A 24,857-nucleotide genomic window follows, 5' to 3' on the forward strand; every position below is an offset into this window, starting at 1 on the left:
TTTTTAATCCCTACTAAGAATTTTGTTTATATCTAAATATTCCCTTTTTAAACCTTAAACACACTGCAATAAAATGTATATACTTTAAAAGAATGTAAATATGACACAGAGACAGTACTTTAAATTCAAATGATGAATATAGTTAAATTAATAAATGATTTTTAACACAAAAAAAACATAAAAAAAACTCACAAAACATGTACCAAGACACTTAAAAGTGTTTCCTTTGTCAATATGAACAACTTTCAGAAGCTTCAGAAAAAAGTAAATTTTCACCACTAGGTACCCTTTAAGTTCCAATTTCAGTAATGACCTTTTTTCTTTAATATCAGTTTCAAACCAAAACAAAAAACGTTGCAGGCCTGAGTCGTAGCTCGGGGGCGTTGTGACCAAAAACAAATGGCCAGTTCACTTGCTGATGCAAGCACAGAAAATAAAAGCACGTGCACTGGTTAGTTTTTACTCACAAATCCCTCAGTTCTCATCTGCAGTATGGCAAAGGGGAAAAGCAGGGCGATGGTTGACAGGGTGAACAGTCACTGAGGTTACAGGCTGGCGGCAACTGTCCAGGCGAGGGGTGAATGGGAGACTTCTACTGGTCCAGCGGGTCCAAAGCGTGCTTCCTGGTCCACTGTGTACATTAACAGTCTCTCAGTCTCTCTTCAATTAATCTACAAGCTCATTTCTGTCTCATACCGAATCTGTGTGAGCTTACACATTAGCACATACTAACAATACACAGTAACATTACCTGCTACTACATTGATAATGAATGCTATTCCCGCTAGCATGCTAATGTGCTAATTACACTTAGCATCTCCGTTTTTTACACACTACATCATGTCGAAGCAGTACAAATCATACACACAAAAGCTTTTACCTTCCGCATGCTTCTATAAGTCCGTTACTTGTCGGTAAACTCTGTATTCACCAAGTATTAGACTCAATTCTCAAGCTTCACGCTTCTGCTCGTCTGTGTCGTTCTCGTCTCATTTTGGCCATGGCGTCATCCCACAGGTTCACCATTAAATCCCGCCCCTCTACCTCTGTGATAGGGCTAACAAGATCGTAACAACCAATGCAATTAAGGAAAACAAAAGATAGACAACTTAACGCTCTCTAAGGTTAGGTTGTGAGACCTCCTTATAATACATCCATGGCATGACCCATGGCATGACCACGCTACTCCTTTGTTCACTGTAAACAAACTATTTGAATTTCAATGAACTTTATTAACACCTTAAGACTTATTAGTCTGCGTATGGCTCAGTTTTTAATCCATAATGAACTGTTTTTAACACTTAAATGAACGGATTCAAATGTAGCATTTTATCTCCTTTTATGAACATATTTATATTAGTTATTTATTAACATTTATCTGTCAGAATTGACACTTTAACATATTGCCTTGTCTGATATGATGTATTTTAGACTGGGCTACATGTGATTTAATGACACCTCTTGTAGCTCCTGCTGCATCATGAGGGACCCAGTTCTTACTGACAAGCACACAGCCATAGCATCATGTGACCTAGAAAAGACATAAAATGTTTTCCATTGCAGTTTTGCCATATATGGCTTTATCCAGTCACCTGAAATACCACCTCATCTGAGCAAAAAAACTTTTTGCAAAAGATGGGAGTTTTTTCCAAATTGCCTTGTTTCCATAAGGCATATTTTATATGTGTAATTTCAATTTGTGCAGTTTGAGAGTTAAGATAAAATAAAATAATCCTTTTTTAGCCCCAAAGTGGGGAAATTTGCATTGTTACAGCAACTATGAGGTACAGGACAGCAGCAAAAGAACAATACAATTTACAGTAGTAAAAATAGATTACAAATATAAAAAATGTTAAATAATAAAAAACAAGGTGCCAAGTAGGCTATAATAAAAAAAAACAAGGTGCAAAGATAGTAACATAAAATTACAAGGTGCCATAAAATTACAAGGTTAACGAAACAGCCTACAGATTCATAACCATTTGGATGCCAACAACATCCCACTTTTTGATTTGTCTTGCTTAATATATCTATTTTTATATTTTGGTGATTAACATTTTTTTTACTGCTAAAGTCTGTTGAACCAACTCTGAGTACAAGCAAGAACATGGATGTTGTGTGTGTGTGTGTGTGTGTGTGCAGGGTGGGGGTGCGACATGTCTCTTACAGATGTGAGAAAACGGACGTGTCTCTGGGACAGAGTGTGTGGACAGTGTAATTGGCAGAATAGAATGATTGAGTTAGTCTGAAGTGAAGTGAAGGTAATGCAGTGAGCGGAGCTGAAGCAGCGGTGATCGGCGTGCGACTGTGGGAAAACAGCTTTCTGCACTCTGAGAGACAAAAGACTGGAGTGCGTCTGCGTTTGCAGCTCGTAAGGATGTACAGTCGGGTGAACTCTCGCTCCCTCTCTCTCTTTCTCTCTCTTCATTTGTCGTGGTTGCCATGGTGATGAGGGAGGCTTTCCACGGCGGCCCATAATTTCCAGAGATCCTGTCTGGATGTGACACGTCTTTTCAGCCTGGCATTGTTTAGATGCTGATTTACGTGTGTTTGTTGCACTTTACCACCACCTCCTCCACACCTCCAGCAGCGGCGGTAAACCTTTAAAGGATCAATGCACCCAAACCATGCTGAGACAACATGCTGAGGGTTTGTCACAGGGTTTGGTTGAATGATTAAGATACTGATTCAACTGGATCGAAAACATTTTTGCTAGAAATGCGTAATTATTAATTTTCATAAACAACCGGTCATTATGACTATACCTCTGCTTTTTCCCTCCTGAGCTACTATACTTCTTTTTCTTGTTCTTTTCCTATGTTTGAAACAGTGCTTTTCCCCCAGCCAGCCCGTCCCTCTTCCGTCCGAGTAGGCGTTCCCACAGCACAGAGGAGTCCAATCACATGCTCGCCCTTCACCCCATCCCTCTGTGGTCAGCCCGGTAAGGACTTTTTGCATTCACGTTCTGTTTTTTCCCCTTTTACTTTTTTTCTGCTACCCCTCATTGAACCACTTGAGCCTGGAACAGATGGAAAGATTGTAGAGGGGGAAAATAAGCAAGCAGCAGAGAGAGAGAGAAGTAGGAGAAGCCATGCAGAGAGTGAGGCAGCCCAGCGACGATGCTTGATGAAGTGAAACACTGACCAGCAAAAAGGCTTTCTTCCACTGTGACTGAGCCTCAGAGAATCCAAGGAATCAGACAGGACAGTTCTCAGGGGAGACACCAACTCATCGTCCCAGCTGACTGGAAAAAAAAAAACAGTACAGGACTTGGAGAGCTCAAAAGAGGAACATTAGAGACGAGGAGAAAAAGAGTTCTTCAGATGAGAGTTAAAGCAGAGAGGCAGAGGGAGATGCTCAGAGGGACCAGATAGAGAAGAGAAAAGTGAAATAAGTGACAGGATTGCTACAGGTGTGTCCACAAGGACTCCCCCGAACAAAAAGCTGCTGCAAGTGAAACAGAGAGTGACAGAGTGAGATCAGACACAGGTACAGTGACAGAGCTAGAGCAGGATGGCCAACTCAGGTCTCCAGTTGTTGGGTTACTTCCTAGCGTTGGGTGGCTGGATCGGCATCATCTCCACCACTGCCTTGCCCCAGTGGAAGCAGTCATCGTATGCTGGCGATGCCATCATCACGGCCGTGGGTCTGTACGAGGGGCTGTGGATGAGCTGCGCCTCGCAGAGTACAGGACAGGTGCAGTGCAAGATCTTTGACTCCATGCTCTCGCTGGACAGTGAGTACCATGTTTGAACTTGGCTCGACAAAAACTGACTGAATTGTAGTGGCCTGTGCCTTCACTGGCTGTTACTGTAATCCCCGTACTTCTTGACTGTTGGGTCAAACTTCTTCCTAAATTATTGCTATGCTCATATAAGCATACTGTGAGTCTGTGATTATTAGAAAATAGGAAACATGATATGACAAATGTGCAAAAATCAAAGTTGGTTGATGAGGCACCATGAAGCTGATTAAGTGAGATTCACTGGATCATTTGTCTGATGAAAAGCAGTTTAGGCTTAAGTAAGAAAATAATCTGCTGGTAAAGCATCACCATGAAAAGTTTCCTTAGTTCTTTTAACCCTTTGAAACCTGGAGTGACCTCAATTTTCTTGGGCTTCTTTCTAATGCCTTCCACAAAGTATTTGAACTTGTGAGCCCTGAACACATTGATGTAATTTCTTTCGAATACACAGGAAAAAGGCAATGAGCAATTTGAAAGAAAATGTTTCACAAATTGCAAGGAATTAGTAGATTTAGATTTTTTTTAAAACAAGTTTTCAGATAATTTTCTTGTAGTCTTTTACTAGTTTCATTTTCTACAAAAGGGAAACTTGTTTCTCAGACTGACAGGCTGGAGAGGTTCAAAGGTTCTTTACTTCAGACCATCTTTATAGTGACTTATTACACTGTGATGACAGCACTGATGAATCATTATGTTAAAGGAATACTTCTCCCACAAAATGACCATTTAGATATCAATTAATCATGCCTTGTTGCCTTGAATTTATGGAGAAAACTTTGTTTATCTTAAAAAACAACAAAGGGATTTTAAAGGGTTAATAACACCTCACACTATATTCTTATATTCCTTTCTTTATTTCTTGGCTGCTCTCATTAAATATTGTTTAAAAATCAACTTGATAAGTCACTTCTGTGTGACTTTTCATCAGCCAGGCTGTCAAAAGAAGGATTTGCTGAAAACCTTCAATTTCACTTATACTGAACAAATATCCATGCTGTTGTGATACAAATTACAACAGTTATTGTAGCTGGCTCCTTAATATTGCCACACGTAATAATCAGCAGCAAAAACAGCAGGAAAACAAGTCCCCAAGCCCTTGCTATCTGGGACACATTCAATTCAGAAGCTGTAAATCTCACTTAAAATGCTGCTGTTCCAATCTGTAATGACGTTTAATTAAAACTCCAAAACATCATGAAACATAATGTGTGAGGAGTGGGAGGGGGTCTGGAATGTGGGTTTCAGACATAAATTAGCTGCGAATATGAGCCTGCTGCCATCTCCAATCTGTAAGTAGGAGCCAGTGACTCATAATTAATGGCAGACAGATTATAGGAATCCATTCATCTACTGTCTGCTTCAGTCATCCTATTAGAGATTCTAATGACAGACTACAGGGGGTGGGCTCGGTCACAAGTCATTTTTTTGTGAAACAATTGAGCACTTTGAGCGTGTCTGTTTTTCTTTGTGGTTGGAGACTGATGTGCTTATGGTTCCTGCTGTGGCACACTTGCCTTGAAACAACAAATGAGGCCCTTTGCAAACATTTTGGTGTCTTAGTGAGTCATTATATCAAAACACTCTGTGTGGCGTTGTGTCTGCCGGGTGCCCGAGCTGATCTCCCATCTCCTTTGGTTCATTGCAGCAGTAAGAACAGCGTATTGTCCTTGTGGATGAATAGGGGCTGTTAGGAGAAGAAAAGGCCAGTGTTGAGCCAAACACCAGAGATATTCCCAGAATGCGCACTGTCTTCCCCACACGCGCACATTGTTCCGTTTGTCCATTTACAAACCCAGTGAGTGCATGCTTAAGACAAAACCGAGGAAACTCCTCTGAAGGGTAAATATATGCACCTCTGAATGAACACAGTGGTGAAAAGTCGTGACCAGCATTCTTGATCAATCACAGGTTTATTCAGGTGTTTTCTCAGACACATTATGAAACACAGCAGATCAGCCTCCAATCATGTGTGCGGGGTCATAGAAGGCACCGCGGCCTTCTGGTGTTAGTTCGATCCAACGGTAACACGGAGCTTAAGGTGAAGGAGCTCTCCTTCCCGGCTGCATTCGCAGCAGGAGCAGCATGTGATGGAGGCTATAATTGTTCACCAGACTGTGCTGCGCTCCACTGATGTGGCCAAGCAGCCGGACTGGAAACTGTTGGATCTGCTGCAGGTTGTTTGCTTGGAGATGATGATCAGATGAGAGGGCTGCTTGTTGTTGTGAGAATGTGAAGAATGTGGCTGGTGGTGCTGAAAGGACAGCTCTGCAAAGCCACCAACACCTGAGTGTGATATTAACGACACCGTGATCCGCCTCTGCCAACATGTCCTGTCACTCACAAAATTACCTTGCATTCACTTTGGTGTTAAACTTGACAGATATGTGTCCCTTATTTGTCAACTTTGTCTCTGATTCTGCAATGTATATTCATGTAAAGTGTAATTTTGCTTGCTGAGTGCAGCTTGGGATTTAGTTTGATAAAGACACTGCACAGTGGTTTGTACTGAAGACTGAAAATTTCTAAAAATCATTAAAATATACTTTGAAGAAAGACTCATCAATTTTCTAAAACAGCTGGTAAAGAAGGTTACGATATTGTAACCCTAGTAACACTCTTTGGGTAGTACTTCTCTAATTATAAGCTTGCACTCCAGCCCGTTCTCATTCCAAACCCACAAAATAGTGCCACTTTGACAGTGTTTTTGGTGTAAGTTTGCAAAGCCAAAAGTTGTGCATTAAATGCCGCTGGATGATGTAATGTATGATGATAATGTAAGAACGCTGCCAGACACAACTGGTCACGGTGTGTATACACTGGCAGATGGCCAGACGGCCAGACGACACCTGCTGTGTCCACATGAAATGGTGTCAGGTCGAAATGCTGCCGTAATATAAGGAGCGTGAGAGCAAGCAGGAAGGATGGTGGCTAGGTAAAACAAATTCCGGACCTTGATGCAGGAGTCCAGTGTTTGCTACCTGTCTGAGTGTGACGGGGTTTTTCTACACCTAACCACGTGCCTCCCTCCCCTTATCCCAACCATCCCTGGAATGACAGAACATACACAATAGACGCAGGAGAATACCTGAAACACAATATGTAGACCAGAAAGTTCACTGCAAAATGGTAACATGTGACAACTTGGGATGAGAGTGTGTTGCACATTCACACACGGAGAAAAGCATTAACATAGCTAGCCGCCTAATTCTTCTTCCATGAAGCAGCTAGCCCAGGTGGTAAGAAGCTAAGCCAGGTGGAGCTTTGGCCTAACCTTGCAGGGGTCGAAAGACAAGCAGTCTGCTACTTGACATTGCTGAAGGGAACAAGGATGTCTGGTGGCATTAATCTGCCTCCCTATATATTGTGGGGTTTGCACGCACTCAGGCAGGCACGTCCCGATTGGCTGGCTATGTTTGTGTTTTTCTCAGTGTGTGAAAGTGTGCTGTTATTAGAGGAGACCAGTAGAGGGTGGAGCCTGTGTGAGACAGAACTGCAGTTCATAAAAATTGTTACTTAAACAGTAGGAAATAGTGCATTTGTTGGAGACTATTTCCAGCATTGTATTAGTCCACATTTGTGTCCACCAGTGCTCTGGTGAGTATTTGTGGCAGCAGGAGGGTGTGTGGGACTGAGTCAGAATAAACTACAGTGTGTGTGTTCATGGGTATGCAGGAACATGTCACCCAGTGCAACATTGTGGCTCACTGGTGTGTTTTTAATCGTTGTTGGAGCTCTATGACATAGAGAAATAAGATGTATTAGGCTTTGATACACACACTCTACCTGTTCATAGATACATTTACTTTGGGTTTGGATTCATGAAATCTATTGACAGCAGAATATCACCAAACTTATCCTGGAAATGTATGTGCTATGGGTTAGTGTTCAGGTTTAATCATGACGGTCAATAATAGCTTCACAGTAGCAAACATACTGTGTGAAATTGGTGTGATCCTGTCCAGAGGAATGTGTGTGCCCACACAATGAACACTAACAGCAGCTCTTTTCTATCTGTCTCGCTGCTGGCTTTAAGAGTTTAGTCTTGACTGGTTGGGAATGGTAAATGGTAAATGGACTGTACTTGTATTGTGCTTTTCTAGTCTTTCTGACCATTCAAAGTGCTTTCACACTACACGTCACATTCACACACACATTCACACACTGGTGGCCGAGGCTACTGTACAAGGTGCCACCTGCTAATCAGTAATCATTTTTATGCACTCACACTCCGATGACGCAGCATCGGGAGCAATTTGGAGTTCAGTATCTTGCCCAAAGACACTTAGACATGTTGCCGGGAGGAGCTGGGGAATGAACCACTGACCGTCCGATTAGAGGACGACTGGCTCTACTCTGAGCCACAGCCACCCAAACAGGGAACCTCCCTGTTTACTTTCACTTCAGTACACTCTTAATAAAGGTTCCAAAAGGGTTCATCCTGAAGGACTGAGGTTCTACCCAGAACCATTTGCTTCCAAAGAACCCTTTTTTTTTTTTTTAAAAAAAAAAAGGGTTCTTTGTAAGTCTACAGGTCTTATTAAGAACTGAAACCGTAATTCATGGGAGAGATACCTATGGGTAATCAAATCAATTACTATTTTTACTAGGGTTCTAGATAAAACCCATTGAAATAAAAACGTTCTTGGTAGAATCCCAGGGTGGGTTCTAGAAGAAGCCCATGGAATATAAATAGGTTCTTGGTAGAACCTCCTGGGTGGGTTTTTGCTAGCAGCCGTAGAAGGTGGAAAGGTTCTGTATAAAACCCCCAGTGAGGGCCCTGGTTGAAACCAGTATACCACAGAAGGGTTCTCTGTAGAACCACCCAGAACCTCTTATGGGAGGTTCTGGGTGGAAACTTTCACAGATGGTTTTAGGTATACCCTTTATGTTAGGTTCTTGATAGATCCCTCTGAAAAGGTTCCAGTTGGTTCTTTGAGAAACCAAAAGGGTTCTCCTAGCTGAAGAACCTTATATGGTTCTAATTAATACCTTTATTTCCAAGCGTTAAAGCAGGGTGGTTTTACAATTATCCTAAGAGAACTGGTAGTAGAAGTAGATGTTTACCAAATAGCGCATGGTAATACAGTTAGGAACATCAAATTAGTGAGCATGAGCTCGGATTTTGAAGTGAAGGGCCGGAGTTGTCCAGCATGACTTTAGTCTGATGGCTGTGCAGTGAGTGGGTGAACAGCTATTACGTATGACAGAGTCACAAGTGACCTCACAATGGGACCTTACAGTGCCCACTCTCACACACGGCGGTAAGCACACATACTCATTGAAAGCTAGTGGCTGGCACTGCCAACCCTGGCACTGGACAGAGAGGGCGGGGGGGAGCCAGCCTCCCCTCCCTCCCTCCCTCCCTCCCTCCTGTTAGCCTTTCCTTTACCCCAAAGGCCCCCAAATGCCCCTCTGGTTTGTCACCAATTGAAAGTGGTCTGAGCGTCGACTTGAACCTCTGCAAGCCCTCACAAAGACACAGAAACAGGAATTCTCAGAGAGGATGAAAGAAAAGCAAATCAAACCTCTCTCTGTTGAAGACTATTCAGAGAATCCATCAAAAGAAGGTCTGGAGCCATAAATCAGACTTCAAAGATTTTCACCCATCACGAGTCCCTTCAGATCAGCTTCTGAGCTGCTGCTTCACTGTTGCACCATGAATGATGGGGTGTGTATTTCTGTCACAGTGACAAATGATGACTCGGGTCCCTGTTCAAGCTGTGGCTCCACAGCTCCTTTTCAAGTCTTTTTCTTTATTCTCACGCATAAAGTCACTTTCTCTAATATTCTAGTTTAGCATGACATTTGGTTCTTGACAGTCATTCGACAACAATCAACAACAATCATTTGACATAAGTGCTATTGGTCTGACTGCGAGCCCCACACCACCACAGCCTTAAAGACCATGCATGTGAGTGAAAGCTCTGAAAAAAGCAAAACGATTTTAGTTTAGCAAATTCTCTTTATTCTACTCTAGTCTATTCTAATTATATAACTGAACTTGGAAACAATACTTTGTTAAGACAAAACTCTTCCTTCTGTGAGATGCTATTGACAATTCTAAAAAAACAAAAACAATAAAGCACAAAAATGGACCTTGAGTTAAGTTTATTTTGCTACACTATTCTAGTTGAGAGTGAAAGTTAAAGCTTGACCTTGAAACACTTGTCTGAAATAAAAATCTTAAGTCAAGGTCCTCTAGACACTTTGAAAGCTTCACAAAAAAGAATACATTTTAAGCTTAATTTATGTTTTTTTGTTAAAGTATTCTATTCTGTTCAATTTTACACAAGTTATTTCTTGACCTCGAAAAAGACGTTTTGACGTTGATCCTTTCTGGTCTATTCTGTTCCATGTTATTGATCTTGAAAGGCGCTTCTTAACTTTGGAAACAGTAGTTTTACAAAAAAAAAAAAAAGAAAAAGAAATAAAATCCCTGGAAAAAGATCTAGTCAGGGGACCTTGAGTAAACGATTCTTTTTGATGGTTTTTCCTGCTGCAGTCTGTTCAGTGATGGGGTGTTTGTCGCTTTGGTCTCATTTGATTCTTGCCTCTCTCCTGATGTATAAACACTGGCTTACACTTGAAGTTGTTGTTATTTGAGGCTAATTCCTGTGCCCCCGGCTGATAAACCCGTATGAAAGGCTCTGTTATGTTTACTTTAAATACCATATTTGTCAGCTTCATCCTGGTATCAGAATCAGGATATGGGACTTTGCTTGTTTTCCGTTGCTGCTGGGATTTCAACAATCTCCTCACTGTTGTAAACAAGACACTCTCCATCAGAACTTTGACAGTATCATTAAGCGCTCAGCATTTCTTCCACGTTAACACATTTGTGAGCGGCTGTGTTTGAGGCAGCAGTGTCTGATCGCTGTGGCGACAGCGCCGTGAAAACAATCTTGCTTTGTGACAAAGCCACACTAATCCCACTGTGTGAAACATGTAAAGCGGGCCCTCCTACAGCTGCTCTGTGTGAGAGGGACACTTGTGTGTTTCATCTGTGTCTGTTCCACCTACAGTCATTGTGTGTGTGCAGATATTGTGTATTTCTACATATATGTGTTTGTTTTTGTGTGTGTAAATATGTTCCTCCCACTAAGTTATGTGTGCGCTGAGGCCTGTGTAGGCAGCACATTAGATTTTTGAGAAGGCAAAGTTGCACTGGAGAAGATTTACAGGATCATTTAAGGTCCCAGAGCTTGGCCGACAAAGTCACCTCTGGAAAAGAAAAAAGATGGAATTACCCTGCTGGAAAATAGGACAGTGGTGGACTCTCCCTAATGAGCTTTCTGTCAGAAATGCATGTGGTCTCCCCTCAGCCCTGCACGGCGTGTGCAGCTTAATTCCTTTATAATCATCATTTTAACCCTTTGATGCCTGAGAAACTTGGCTTGATTTTTGTTTATAAAAACATGGAAAGAGGGTGATCAGTGACATGGCCAAAAAAATAGCAAGAAATTGTTAAAAAGTTACCAGAAAATTACTAGAAAAGAAGCAAAAAAGTAGTTTGTTTAGTTTTTTTTCCATGAGAAAGTGTTAAAAAATGATCATCATGTATTTTTCCCCTTTGTTTTTGAAAGAAATCAAACCGATTTTCTCAGGTGTCAGAGTTTTAAATAATGAAAGGCTTCTGAATGCAGCACAAGAAAACTGATGTCAGTCCAGGTGTTAAAGTGTTCATGTCCAGAAATTTGCTCTTTATTCCAAGTGATGGACTAAAAGAATCTGTTTTCTTATCTCCTCATCATTTCCTTCCCTCTCCTCTTCTATATTTTTCTCCTCCCTGTCTTCCATATCTTCTGTTGTATCACTACTCTTTGCTCTGCAACCTTGCCTCCTCCTGTCCTCTTCTTTATCTAGTCCACATCCAGACATGTCGGGCCCTTATGGTCGTGTCAGTCCTGCTGGGCTTTATCGGCATCATCGTCAGCGTGGTGGGCATGAAGTGCACTAAGGTGGGAGATAACAACCCAGCCACCAAAACCCGCATCGCTGTGACCGGAGGAACTCTCTTCCTGCTCGCAGGTGGGCTTTCAGCTCTGTGTTCTCTTCATGCAGCCAATAATAATCTGCAGTATCTCCCACAACCACTGCATTAAGCAAGAACATTTTTCTAGCCAAAATCTCTCACTGGGGGCCTTTTCTGTAATTAGAGTCCCTGCTGTAAACAGGAAGTGGTCATTTTAGAGGCATTAGTCTCTGAACTCAGACATAAACCACAAGCCCAGGGGAGAAAATTAACTAAATACGGATTCTCCAATTCATTGGTGTATTGTTGGAACTGCAGTGAAAGCTCACAGGCTTAACTGAAACACAGAATTTATGCACTCGTATTAATCTGTTGTCCCTCCACAGGTCTGTGTACGCTGGTGTCTGTGTCCTGGTACGCCACTCAGGTGTCCTATCAGTTCTTCAATCCAAACACACCGCCCAACGCCAGGTGTGTAAAATGACTGCTGACAAACTCTGTGCAAACTCAACTTCATATACTGCCTAAAGCCTAGTCTAGATCTGGGCAATATGCCCTAAAAATAGAATCTCCCAATTCTTTCACACCTAACCCGATTAATGATTTTAATCGTTTTTTTCCTTCTTTAAAACAAACTACAAATTACAAAGAAATTACTGAAAACAAGCTTTGCTTTTGATTTTAGCAATAGAAATTAAAGGCAAAGTGAATTTCCTTCTGTTAATATAGTAAACTGAATTTCCCCTTAGGAGTTAAAGTGCAAGCTGCAAACTTGTCTTAAACACTGAAGGCTGCAGTAATTTCACAAAACATATTTACATGAACTAATTTGTATCCTATCTTTAGCTATATGCAGCGACTGCATCAGTAACAGCTTTTAGTGATTCTACATCACCTGCGCTCGTCTATATTAGTTACATTGAGGGTTTAGAGAACAGCATAACTTCTTCCTCAGCTGCCAACAGCCAATTTAGAGAATGGGTGAAATCAATGCAAGGCAGTATCGATCAGCTGTGTGATCAGTCAGGTGTGATCAGCCAGGTGTGATGTTTGTTTTTATTAGGCACATTTTTTGTCAGTCTTTGAAAATAGTAAAATTAATCTCTTGGTCTCAGTTACTTTGGCTCGGAACGGAATGTGTGGCAGAAGCTGCACATCTGGCACACAGTCTGTATTCAGGCACATTTCATAAAAACAAATCAATAGCAATACATTTTGTGCATTTTCAGTATATACTCTCTAACCAGGTGCTGTTGGATATTGCGTCAAATTCCCCTCTTTCGTATATTGGGCCAGACGTAAATCCCGGTCCTCCTTGGAGATTATGTGCGTTTTCGGGGGGGCTAAATCGGTAGAATTACGGGAGAGATGGGACGGCTGGAGGACACCGGGAGAGGGCCGGGAAAAACGGGGATGTCCCGGGAAAATCGGGAGGGTTGGCAAGTTGGCTTCCTACCTCCTAAGGAGAAAGATAAAGTGAACTTTGCCATCCTACCAACGCTAACGTTTAGGCCTGGCGGGGGGTCTATAGTCTCCTTCACATTGTAGCGGGTCGCTGTCCTGTCATATGGGATACAGCGGGAAAATGCTTCCACTAATGTTGGCTGCTTTTTACCAGCTGTTTGTAGGCTGACACGGTCTCGTGCATCTCAGAGTGAGACACATTGTCCCCCTGGGGTACTGTCTCTGTTTGACATGATGAAACAAAGTAGTTGTGCTGCTGCCTTTAGTTGTAACAGCCTTTAAATAATCTTTGCAGCAGGCTGGTTTGTTCAAGATCTGAAACCGCAACCAAAACCAGTATCAAATGAATGACCAGACTGTCTTTTTTGGGAAGGTGTGGCAGAGGCGAAAATCAAGATTTTCATTTTTAAAAATCGCCCTGAACCACAAATTCGAATTAATCGATAAAATCGAATTATTGCCCAGCCCTAGCCTAGTCCCAAGTAAACACAGTCCCTTTTACAAACTGGCTGTGGCTTCAAATTTTGACAAATAAATGCGTGTTTGTGTCCATTAGAAGCTGGGTCTGGTTAGCATGCAGTTAATTTTTAAAGAAGACCTTTGGATGTATAAAATTGGTTTGCTGGAGATAAAGTTAATTAGCTGCGCATATAAATATGTGATTTTCAGTTAATTTTCTTTTGCTTTTCACAGATTCAGGCTATTTCTATTCTATATTTAGGTTTATTTGTTGCTTATTACTTTTGTCCCATGTTTTGGAATAAAGTAAAACCAATGTGCTGAGGTCTCAAAAGTTTAAATAAATAATTTGACTGTATTTCCGTCTTTGCTGAGCAACAGTTATTTATGAAAGGAATTAAAAGCTTGTCCTATATAGATGCCTATCTCAAATATAAGCCTATTGAGTTCAGTGATTTAAGCAAATACTATCCTGGGCTATCAATTGGTTCCTATCCTTTGCTTTAGATCACAGTTTTTTGGCCCCTCAAATGCTCTCAGAAAGAAAGGAAAGGGAATTTTCTATGTCAAGCATAGATATGAGCCTTGTTAATAATTGATGGTAAATGTGACACATTTTATTTAGCATCCACATTTACCATTTAATTCTTACTGTCATTATTATTTATATTGGCTGAAAAATAGGCATTTTTCTGCATACATTCCACTTTGTATGAAACTGGCATTGGGCAAATATTGCCAGTTTGTTTACGTAATCGAACAACTACCAAATTATCCGCGGGAGGTTTAGCCACAGGATTAACACGCAACAATCTACTGGGTTAACCTCTATTTAACTGTCTGGAATTGTGTTGAACATGGAACATTGCATACTGTCATGTAAACACAGTACCGTGTTTGCCTTATGAAAAAATAATTCCAGAACAACAGGAAAACAGTAGGCTAAATAAAGTTAACATAAAGTAGGCGATTTAATCCCCAGTTCTTCAGTCAACATGCTATAGTATCTTTGGGCAAGACACTAGGCAGGTTTCTATTATCCTCAAACTGTATAAATTGCACATGCGAATTTAAAATGTGTTTAACGGAAACATGTCAGTTTCAAAAAACATTTATTGCAAGAAAGTTTTTACACTCATATGAGGTGATATTTTAGGTGATTTGAAAAAGCTATATTTGGCAAAACTGCAATGGAAACCCTTTTTTTGGCTTTTATAGATACATGATGCTATGGCTGTGTGCTTGTCAGTAGGAACTGGCTCCCTCATGATGCAGCAGGAGCTACAAGAGGTGTTATTGCAGCCACTCACCTCTTTAAAAGTTTAGTGGATCATCCAGAAATGTTTAATCCACAATTCATCTGTGAAATCATGGACTATCGCCTCCAAGAAATCCCTCATACATTGTCGATCCCACGTATAAGGGGCTCGCCTTTCCATTATTGCTCACATAACACACTTATGTGGCTGGAACTTGGATTGGAAATAATGATGGCTAGTGTGGTGGCTGCAATAGAAATCGAGTTGCCACTGTTCTGAACATACATCACCATGCTTCTTGGCATGTTATCGTCTGAGAAGTTGCAGAAGATCACTGACGAAACACAGTCATCTATCAACTGTGATTTAACAAAATTTTAAAAAATATCCCTTAAGTTTTGTGCAAATCTGTAATGGAAACCTGCCCACTGAACCCCGAATTGCTTCCGATGCTGCACCATTGGAGTGTGAGTGCCTATGAATACTGAGAAGCAAAACTGAGTAGCAGGTGGCACCAAGTACAGTAGCCCTGGCCATCAGTGTGGGGATGTGTGTGTAAATGGGTGAATGAATGGTCAGAAGACTAGAGAAGTGCAATACAAGTGCAGTCCATTTACCATTTAAAAACCTCCAGTCTAAATCATTGCTGTAAGGTTAGAATCACAGCAGTTCAGGGCTTGCATTATCAATAGGTCATTCAGTGCTGCAGAATACATTCTGAGAGTTGAAAAGTATTACATGAGGACCAGGATCCTTTTAGAGGCTGGAGAGCTACAGATTAAGAGCCAAAATTGTAAAGGTTTCCTTTCCTTCCTTTCCTTTTTGATTTGCAGTGAGTGGGAGCCAATCATGATAACATTTTGAAGGCAGTGAAAACAGTAAAAGCTCTGACACCCACAGCCATAGGCTACTCTATAGAGTGCTCCAGGATTGATGTTTCTTTGTAGGCCAATGTTGACCTTTGCGTCACCCTGTTTCCCTCATCAAAAAGCCTGTGGGATTTTTTTTTATTGGATTTTGGAATTTGCAGAAAACAAGCTCACAAATTTTATCATACTTTGTTCAGCAGGATAATATTACCAAGTAAACATGACAAAATGTACTAAACTAACGTTAGGCCATAAACAAACTACTCTACAGTCACAACAACAATGCTACAAGGCCGTAAAATCTTCTCGGCTTGGTGTGGCATGATGACATTAGCCACTTTTTAACAACTGCCTTTTTTAAGACACATAAAACCTTGAAAGTTCACAGGGGGTATTTACTGATGTGTTTTATAAAGAAGTCTCTTCAGCTTGTGTTAAGAGCTTACTTCAGGCCTCTAATCAAAAACACATTCACAAAACACATTGACTTTGAGACGAGGGAACCAAACGTGCTAAGTGCTAACTCATCTTTGGTTTCTAGGACTCATTCCTGGGGTACTCTTTGGCTGTCCTCTTTAAAACTTTTTTCATCTCTCGTTCTCTCTCAGGTATGAGTTCGGCTCTGCCCTGTTTGTGGGCTGGGCGGCAGCCAGTCTGACTGTCCTGGGTGGCTCCTTGCTGTGCTGCTCCTGCTCTAAAGACGATATGCGAGGGCAGCAATATTATCGCCAATCACAGCCTTCCACAGCCAGGGAGTACGTGTAAACCCCACCCCCTTCCAGCAGCCACCCAAACAGAGAGCATCGGACACGCTTGGCACCACCCCCTTTTTCCTCAAATTAAACCTGCTAAAACAACACAAGACTATCAAGTGTACACACATGCAATCATTGCAGGCATGTACATGTGCATACATGTGCAGACACAGGCACTCATACAGTACACACACATGTATTTTGGTCGCTAAAAGGACAAACTTTTAAAAATTATTTGTGAGCAGACATCTTATATATTTCATGTCATCATCAAGCTTATTTTTACAATGACATAAGGCTTGCAATTATTAATGGAAACCTTCCATGTGCCTTCAGACCTTTACACACCGGGGGTATGATGAATTAACAACATGAAAATGTAAAATGATCGCCTGCAAATATTCTGCTTCAAAACTATCATAACAGCAAGATAATGATGCAAATTTACGATAAATAATGGGATTCTATTGCCCCTGAGCAGCATCTGGCAATCTGTCTGAGGTCAGTTGCTTGCATAGCCTAAATTCTCTTTGTGAGTTCCGGTTCTGGTAAACAGTTGAGCAGTGTATATATCTAGGGCTTCTATTGTGAAAGGCACACAATAAAAATCTTAGTTCCAACCACAGACTGTATAAGACTGTGAAAAGATTTATTTTGTGGGGCTTGTCATGCTAAAAAAAAAAGAAAAAAAAAGTATCTACTAATTTATAGATGTCTCTTTCCGCTTTCTCCTATCTCGATCCCCTGTAAGTCATTGTGAAAAAGTCTTTTTGGGCCCAATGGCATTATAATGGACCCCAGATGTTGCAGTACCGTTGTTTGGCTGCTACAGAAATTGGCATCAAGGCCTGGCAAACTTCCTTGGGGCCTGGTCTCTACCTACCCCCACTGTACAGAAGTGAAGCTTAAATATACGGGATATAGCCGCTGCCATCTTGCCATCATTCAGAACCAGAGTCTGCACAGTAGCGATCTTTGCGGCATCAAGTTTCCCACCCATACACCCATCCAACCAAGTGCGAGCAGCACCACTGAATGCAAGTTCACATTTATGAACTTGGCTTCACTATTGGGGAGCTGTCATGTTATATATAGTCTATGGTTCCAACTATGAAGTGTTCATGTTGTTGTCTTGTCATCCTAATAAGTATAGGTGCAATTAGATTGGTTATTGCCCTCATTCGTGGCATTAAAGCTCCCACCACGTTATATGTATGCTTTTGTTACAGTAATCATGAAAAAAGCAACAGTTTGATGAAATATTTTGGTAGAGAATTAATATGCATGGAAAAAATATGCCGTCGGTGTGTAAAAACCTTAAATGTCATTATTTCATTATCTTAAATTGAGTGCAGCTGTTAAATCTGACACCAAAAATTGTGACTCACTCTGAGTCATCCACTCTAGAGAAGAAAAAGAAAGAGAAACAAATGAAAACACTGAAGGGCAAATGTAAGGTGTATCGCAGCAGATACCCACAGAAAATGGACATGGAGCTAAAACCACTGAGACTGCAAAACTTGCTCAACTTTTATTAGCATGTCCTATGCTTCCTGGTTGGAGCTGCATCTGTGTTTTACCTTCATATTGCTTTGTGTGTTCACACTCCACTGCTGCAGTCATGTTGTGTAAAGGCTGAGCCCCAGATCACTGTTCAAAAATTTGGAAGACATGAGCTGTGGGACAAACTGAGGTTTGCTTGTACACCCAGGACCACAGGTCAGACAGGCCCTGATCACAGAGGACACTTATTTCTCCTGCTCAAACTTACTTACAAACCAAACAGCAAGGAGGACAGGCATGAGGCACATGTAGTTTCATGTAGTTCACATGTAGTGAAAAGTTGTGGATGGTACCGTTAGGACCTTTGTAACGGTTCCTTTTTTCGTCACCCCTCTATTGGAAGACCTACTAAAAGGTGGAGCTAGAAACACTGCAGTCTGTTGACTGGTCAGTAAATGATCAACACTGTGCTCAGGGCTGAGCTGTGGCTGCTTTCATCACTGTTCATGACAAGTTTTTCATATATTAGTGAATTCAAACTGTAAAATGAGAGGATCTTTGCAGCCTCTAGCAGCACTGAGAAAAAATTTTTTATTCATTGGGCCATAAACTGGAACATTTACTTGTAATGTTACTCAATGCATGACATGACGACATGAAACCATTAGTTTAAATTTTAATATGACATCTATGACCATTCCAACTGCTTCAATCGTTGCTCTTGGATGACAGACACTTTTAGAAATGAGTGGATCTTCAAGCATTTAAAAAAAAAAATATTTGTTGCGACCAGATTATGTGAACTGCATATATCCTAATCCTTACTTGAAGAAAAAACTTGGCTGAGCATTGTTCCTGTGTGCTTCAACAGCACTAAACCCCTTCTTTTGTCTGACAAGGTGTCAATGCACAAACCCGCTATATTAAAATCCCATAGAGAGAGACTCACTGCAGTCAGCTCTTTTTTGCTCTGAAAATCTCGGCCTGCAGCCCCATTCTGTGGATGATAAACGAGTTGCAGGCTTCAGAACAAGGAAATGCAGCGAGAACTTCTGGATGGAGCATGAACATGTAAGAGGACTGTCTGTGGTGGAAACACTACACAGATCTAGGGTCTAGGAACATGTTTGTAAGTGTTACTTTTGGTTCCAAAGGTACTTTACCAAAAGCTTTTGATGAAAACACAGCTATGGAGACCAGGCAGCCAGACACAGAGTCCACCAAAAACCCTGGAATCAGGTGGTAGTTTTTGTTTTTCAGAGAGAATACAGTGGACATGATCTCCGTAGCTATGGCCTGATAAAGACAGCTGTTGTGTGATTAAACAAAAACAAATGATAACACAGTAGCAGGTATGTTCATTGGCCTGCATAATTAAGGCCTCAGACAGAAGCTAGAGGAAGCTAGTTCTGATTTTCACAAAAATCAGCTGACGAAGGCTTCGCATCAAGACACAGTGTGACTGCAGGACTGGAGGTGAACTGTTGCTAAATGGTATCTGCTTAGTTTGAGTATGAATGCTGTTAATGATCATTTCACCATTTACTGTACACTAAATGAAAGTGGAGGCTCTCATCGACATGTCACACGTCATACTCCATTCACTAACACCATCATTACACATTCATTCACTCCTTCATCTCATGTCTTGTATAACCAAACCAGTGTCTAAGATCTAAGCTAGTTGATGTACTTCTCACACAGGTATAATCTCACGAAGGATCATAAGCTAATAAACACTAGCACAATGTCACTACTTTACAATAAAGTATAAGCTAGCATGATGCCTAATACAGAGTTGTAAATAATAAACCATGTGATATTTAACTATATTTGAATTATCATTCTGCAGCATTTTAAAAAAGCGCTCCACATAAAGCATGGGAAACTCTACACTGGGTTTAAATTGGCTCTTGAGCTCCTGCTTGATGCTCTCACATCACTTTGGCATTTCTAAAGGAGCTGCTCCATCACTGTTCCACATAATAAAGCCATTAACTTTTCTTAGAATTGCCCCCAAACACCCGTTCCCCGGTCAAACGGCCTCTCTTCTTGGTAGACACTTGTTTGTGGAGTGCTCTGTTATTGTCAGATTCGGGGGGGTGTAGGTCTTCAGGAAATTCTTTGCACCCTTCAAATAAAGGGGGATGTAATGGTCACTGGCTGTCATTAGCAGCTGTGCTTTGAATAGGGATTGCTCAACAACAAGTGTGATCAACACTCCCTGTAAAACTATGTCCAAAGAACAGACAACAAACTTCCAAAGTCATAATTTGACATTTTTAAAAGTATGCTTAATGGCTTTTGTTGCCAGAAGTGAGATGAGAGATTGAAGGTTTGCTATTTTCAACCAGCTTTGTATCACAACATTGTTGGTAGTATGTGTAGATAAACTGAGGTAAACTTCCCTCCATGTGACCAGTGCCTAGATATCCCCTCTTACCGCCCAGCGAAACACAACCAAATGAAGTCAATTACATTATCAGGCATTGTCTTGGTGCCTGCACTTTGACTATTGCTCCAAATACAGGCTGTACTTCCACATTTTCATTATGCCTGCCAATCAACGAGTATAGAGTTGGCTCAAAAGACAGACCCACTCCTCTCTCTGTCTCTCAAACTGGGACTGAAATCCAATCAGATGGTAAAACTGGGCAGTGCTGATCGCATATAAATCAAGATGATGTTACCATACTGTCTGTTTTCTCCTATTATGTTTTCAGAAGTATATTTTAATGCTGTGTTTAGTTTTAATAGAGAAGGTTTGTGAACAGGTGGACGCCATACTGCTTCCTGCACAGTGAAAACTTTCAAACTAAGCAGCGATGATTGAATATAAACTAAGATTCTGTTACTTTATGCACATTTCTCCCCTCAAATGTTTTCATAAACATGTTTTAGTTTACTGTTTGACTGGAAAATGAAATCCGGCTGCCATTGTTTCACATGGACATTACGTCAGCCATCAGCGGGAGTGTTTTTTAGTCTGGTACGGCGCATAGCATTCTTGTAGTTGGTTTTCTACCTCTTGAGCAAAAGCATGCTTTATCTCTGTTTTCTCTGCTTATATAGCACCAATTTCAAAAGTATCTGCATCTTTCTGCTTCGAAGACAGACTAGTTTAATGGGAGGACCCACTGTATATCAGTAAAGTACTTAAATACGAAGCTGCATCACCTTCATGTTTCTCTCATTGACTTTTCATCCTTTTTAACTATCATCTTTATAATCATCAAGCATTCCCTCTAACGCTTCACATCTATTGTGAGAATCTGAGAGCTCTTGATGTGTCTCTTATTTCCCCTCCTGTCCTCTAATCCTGTTCTTCTCTGAATGTCTTCTTCTCTCCTCTAATTTAGGGCAGAGTTGTTGAGTGAAACTAGTTTCCCTGACTGATCAGCCCCCGCCTTTTTATCGAGGACTACCCGACTGTCCAACCACTGCCCCCTCCCCCCCTTTTTTTCCTGTTATCTCTTAGACCCTAAATTTGGACCTCTTGTTGCAGAATATTTCCCTGTCCTCAGCAATACAGCTGCACCTTATCTTTTCTAATGGGAACCACTGTCTTCTCCCATTTTCCCTTCTGAGCCTTTTCTGTAAATATGGACTCTTAAAGGAGATGTGATCAGACCTTCTATTTAAAAAATGAGATGGCCTCCTCCATTTCAGCCCAGCAGCCCTCTACTACACCTCCCACACCCTCCTCTGCCCCGTCATTGGCTGAAAGTTAACAATGAGTTGAAACCCATTGTGGTTCTATTGCGCTGATTTATGATTTCACTTATATCCTATGACCTCTGGGTGTTTTGTAAATGTGTCTTTTGGGTTATTTTGTGCACTGTGACTGGACTTTGACTGAAACGTGTCTTTCTTTCCCTTTTGAATTGCAGACCAAATGTTAAAAGTACCCCACCAGAGAAAAGGGAGCAGTACTTGTAGTTTGGGAGAGTCTTCTGGCCTTACCATGGTTTAGATTGTGTCAACAGACAAAACCCTCTCTCTGAGGAATTCAAAACAGACAAGCAGACACCTTTAAAGAAAGAACTTATGAACAGCAACCTTTCAAGCATATTGCAGCAACATAAATTAGAGTCTTTGTTAAAGTGAAAGAAATGTTTTGTAGGTTTTCTGACATAGGAGGATTGAGAAAGGCGATATCATTGTCTTGTCTGCTTTGTTGACTTGGGGGAGACAGTCATTCAGGGTATGTTTTCAATAACATGTTAAAATGCCCGGGTGTATATACCACCTACTATTCTTTTTTTCTTTTTTTTTTCTACATATATAATGTTTTACTACAGTGCCTTGTAACACGTTTGTGCACACATTTGTTTTTGAGTTTCTAGTCTCCCATCTGAGGGATGTGTGCCCATAGTTCCTCTGCCAGCAGTTCTGTGTGCCTTTTTCTATTGTTGGATTTCTGAAAATGAATGTGAAGCTTCTCTTCAGTACCACTTATGAAACAACAAAGACAAACACACGATAGATCTTCAGCACGGTGCCTTACACCACTCTTTGGAATAAGCTGTGTGCCTGTTTCCAAGTAGCCTGGATTGAGGATATACCAAGTACATTCATTTTGTTTTAAGTGCCAATATGAATTTGTGTGAGTGATGGAGTCGTTGTATTATTGCCTCTGAAGGATGTACTGTACTGTGTGTTGTCTTCTTTACTAAGGAACACCAGTTCGTGGAGTGTTCAAATGCCCTTCTGATGCCTGCATTTATTTACCATTCCATTCCTTTCTCTAATATTTACCTCCTCAGTGTTGTGTATCATCTCATTTACAGTATACCCCTGTCTGTTTCTTTTAGAATAAAGTAAACAGAGACATAAAATGAATGTGGTCATGAGTCAGTGCTTTATTAGTTGTTTCCTAACTTTACACCCTTGCACGACTTTTCTCCCACTCCCCCACACTCCTTCCTCCATTCCAGCTCAAATACTTCTTTTGCACCCTGTTGTTCAGTAATTGCAGACGTGGAATTCCACTTCTGCTCCACTGGACTGTGGCACATTCTCAAAGGTGGACTCACAAAGTTAACTTGCTCACACTGCTACAACTGATAACAAGGCTCTGAATGCCTTTCATGTGTCCAGTTTCAGCTAGAAAACATTTGTTAAATTATGAGCATGGAACCAGCATCTATCTGGGTGGATACAGTTAACCCCGTGAAACCTGGAACAACAGCAGTTTTGGTTGGATTTCTTTTGAAAACATGCCTAAGGCAATGAGCAACCTGAAAGGAGATATCCCACAAATTGTATAAAAATTAGTACCTAAGAAGATAATTATGGAGCAAATTAAAAATATTCTATCATCATAAGAATAATTAATAAATGAGGGAAATTTTATATTATTTATATTATATTATTTTATCTATATTCATATTTATAATTATCATAATACTACTAATAATAGAATAATTTATTCCCCCCCTTCTTTTGGTCCCTAAATTTCAATCAGTTTTCTTGCAACTCATAACTTTTAAATTCTTTCCATGTTTCTGACAGAAATCAAGCCAATTTGCTTAAAGGGTAAACTCAAAGAGGTTTTAAAGGGTAAAGGGTTGAAGTGGAGAGGATTAATTCTGACTTTTCTGTCAATTGTAATAGAAAAGACATGCCTGTACACACATTACACTTGATGGTCCCTGCAGTCATTCCTTCTGTCAGTACTGGCCATGAAGAAATCGTCCCCTAATACTGTTCCACTGGAAGATATGGTGGACAAAATCCACAATCCTCATTCTTGGAAAAATTCCAAAGTTCAGCCAAAGCCAATATGAGGCTTTAGCAATCTGAGTCAGCCAAATCAAACAGGTATCTTTCTTCATTACAGTTTTTAGACTTATTCGTACGGGATTACCTGGGGACCTCTACTAATTTGTCATCATGCAGAGGTCGTCTGTAATCATAATCCTGTGTTAATCTTGCCAAGTCCGTAGTTAGTCAAGTAAAAATTCCAAATAACCCACCAGCTTTCACCAAACATAGAGGTTGTGTCATAATATTAGTCCCATGACAATCAGCATCTTGGTGATTGGGGTTGTATTTAGGTGTCTCTTTCCTGCCTCTTTCTTGGTTAAGAGTTACGGAGGATGCATTGACAATTATTAATAAAACTTTTGACAGCATTTTGGATGCAGGTGACTTATCTCACTACACAGCATGGACACCTGTTTGCAGCAAAAGCAGGCTTAAAATCCATCAGAAAAGCAAAATCTCTTGAGATGATGAGGAGAGACAGTGGGTGGCAGAGTCTGTTCTGTTTGTTTAACTCACAATTAAAAGAAAAAAAGGAGATGAAAACTGTTAATTGATACTGCTGGTGCTGTGTAATGTTTGTTGTGCAGGGTGAAGCTGCAAACGAGCATGCACATCATATCTGGCTAACAATGTCAGTACATTTGAGTAAAACAGATCTATCTTATCTCGTACAAATGCACCGCATGAAACACAGACATGGGTGCCGATGAGATCCTATGAGGTCCAGTGAGGACCCCTGGTAATACTAGTCCCATGTGAGTAGAGCTTTGTCAGCCCAGTCACCTGAAAAGGATGTCAGATAGTGGACGACTGCAGAACTCCAGAATACTATCAACAACATCTTTTATGTCCTTCTCCAATGTTTAAAAAATCTTGATTTTTATAGTATCTGCACATTGCAGTCATAGTATATTAAGTTTTATGTGTTTTATCTTTTTAACTTCATGTAACTTTCAACTTTATTTAAATGCACTGGAGACGATTAACCCAGTGTATAAAAGAGAATAGCTGAACACAAATATGCCATCCCTGCAGGAAATGAAGACTGCCTAATGGCCAAGA

The 24,857-nt window shown here is 40.8% G+C and overlaps 1 protein-coding gene across 2 annotated transcripts; it reads left to right on the forward strand.

The window, feature by feature from the left end:
* Positions 1 to 2,989: 2,989 nt before the first annotated feature.
* On the forward strand, positions 2,990 to 22,821 carry cldn19 (claudin 19). Of its 2 annotated transcripts, none has more exons than XM_042498221.1 (5): positions 2,990 to 3,736; positions 11,609 to 11,773; positions 12,104 to 12,188; positions 16,377 to 16,523; positions 21,386 to 22,821. In XM_042498221.1, exons 1-5 carry the CDS (start codon positions 3,514 to 3,516, stop codon positions 21,420 to 21,422), a joined length of 657 nt encoding a protein of 218 aa, XP_042354155.1. In that variant the 5' UTR covers positions 2,990 to 3,513; the 3' UTR covers positions 21,423 to 22,821. The 2 variants fall into 2 exon arrangements, with proteins under 2 accessions (XP_042354155.1, XP_042354146.1); XM_042498212.1 differs by having other exon boundaries at positions 21,917 to 22,821.
* The last annotated feature ends 2,036 nt before the right edge of the window (positions 22,822 to 24,857 follow it).

This window comes from Plectropomus leopardus, chromosome 2, assembly GCF_008729295.1.
Source record: "Plectropomus leopardus isolate mb chromosome 2, YSFRI_Pleo_2.0, whole genome shotgun sequence".
In the NCBI taxonomy this organism is placed as follows: Eukaryota; Metazoa; Chordata; class Actinopteri; order Perciformes; family Serranidae; genus Plectropomus; species Plectropomus leopardus.

Excerpts from the sequence above, each read along its gene's own strand:
- cldn19 (XM_042498212.1), top strand. The coding sequence starts at position 3,514 with ATGGCCAACTCAGGTCTCCAGTTGTTGGGTTACTTCCTAGCGTTGGGT. Across the intron at positions 3,737-11,608 it reads CTCCATGCTCTCGCTGGACA|TCCACATCCAGACATGTCGG; the intron begins GTGAGTACCATG and ends TTCTTTATCTAG. Across the intron at positions 16,524-21,916 it reads CAGCCTTCCACAGCCAGGGA|ACCAAATGTTAAAAGTACCC; the intron begins GTACGTGTAAAC and ends TTTGAATTGCAG.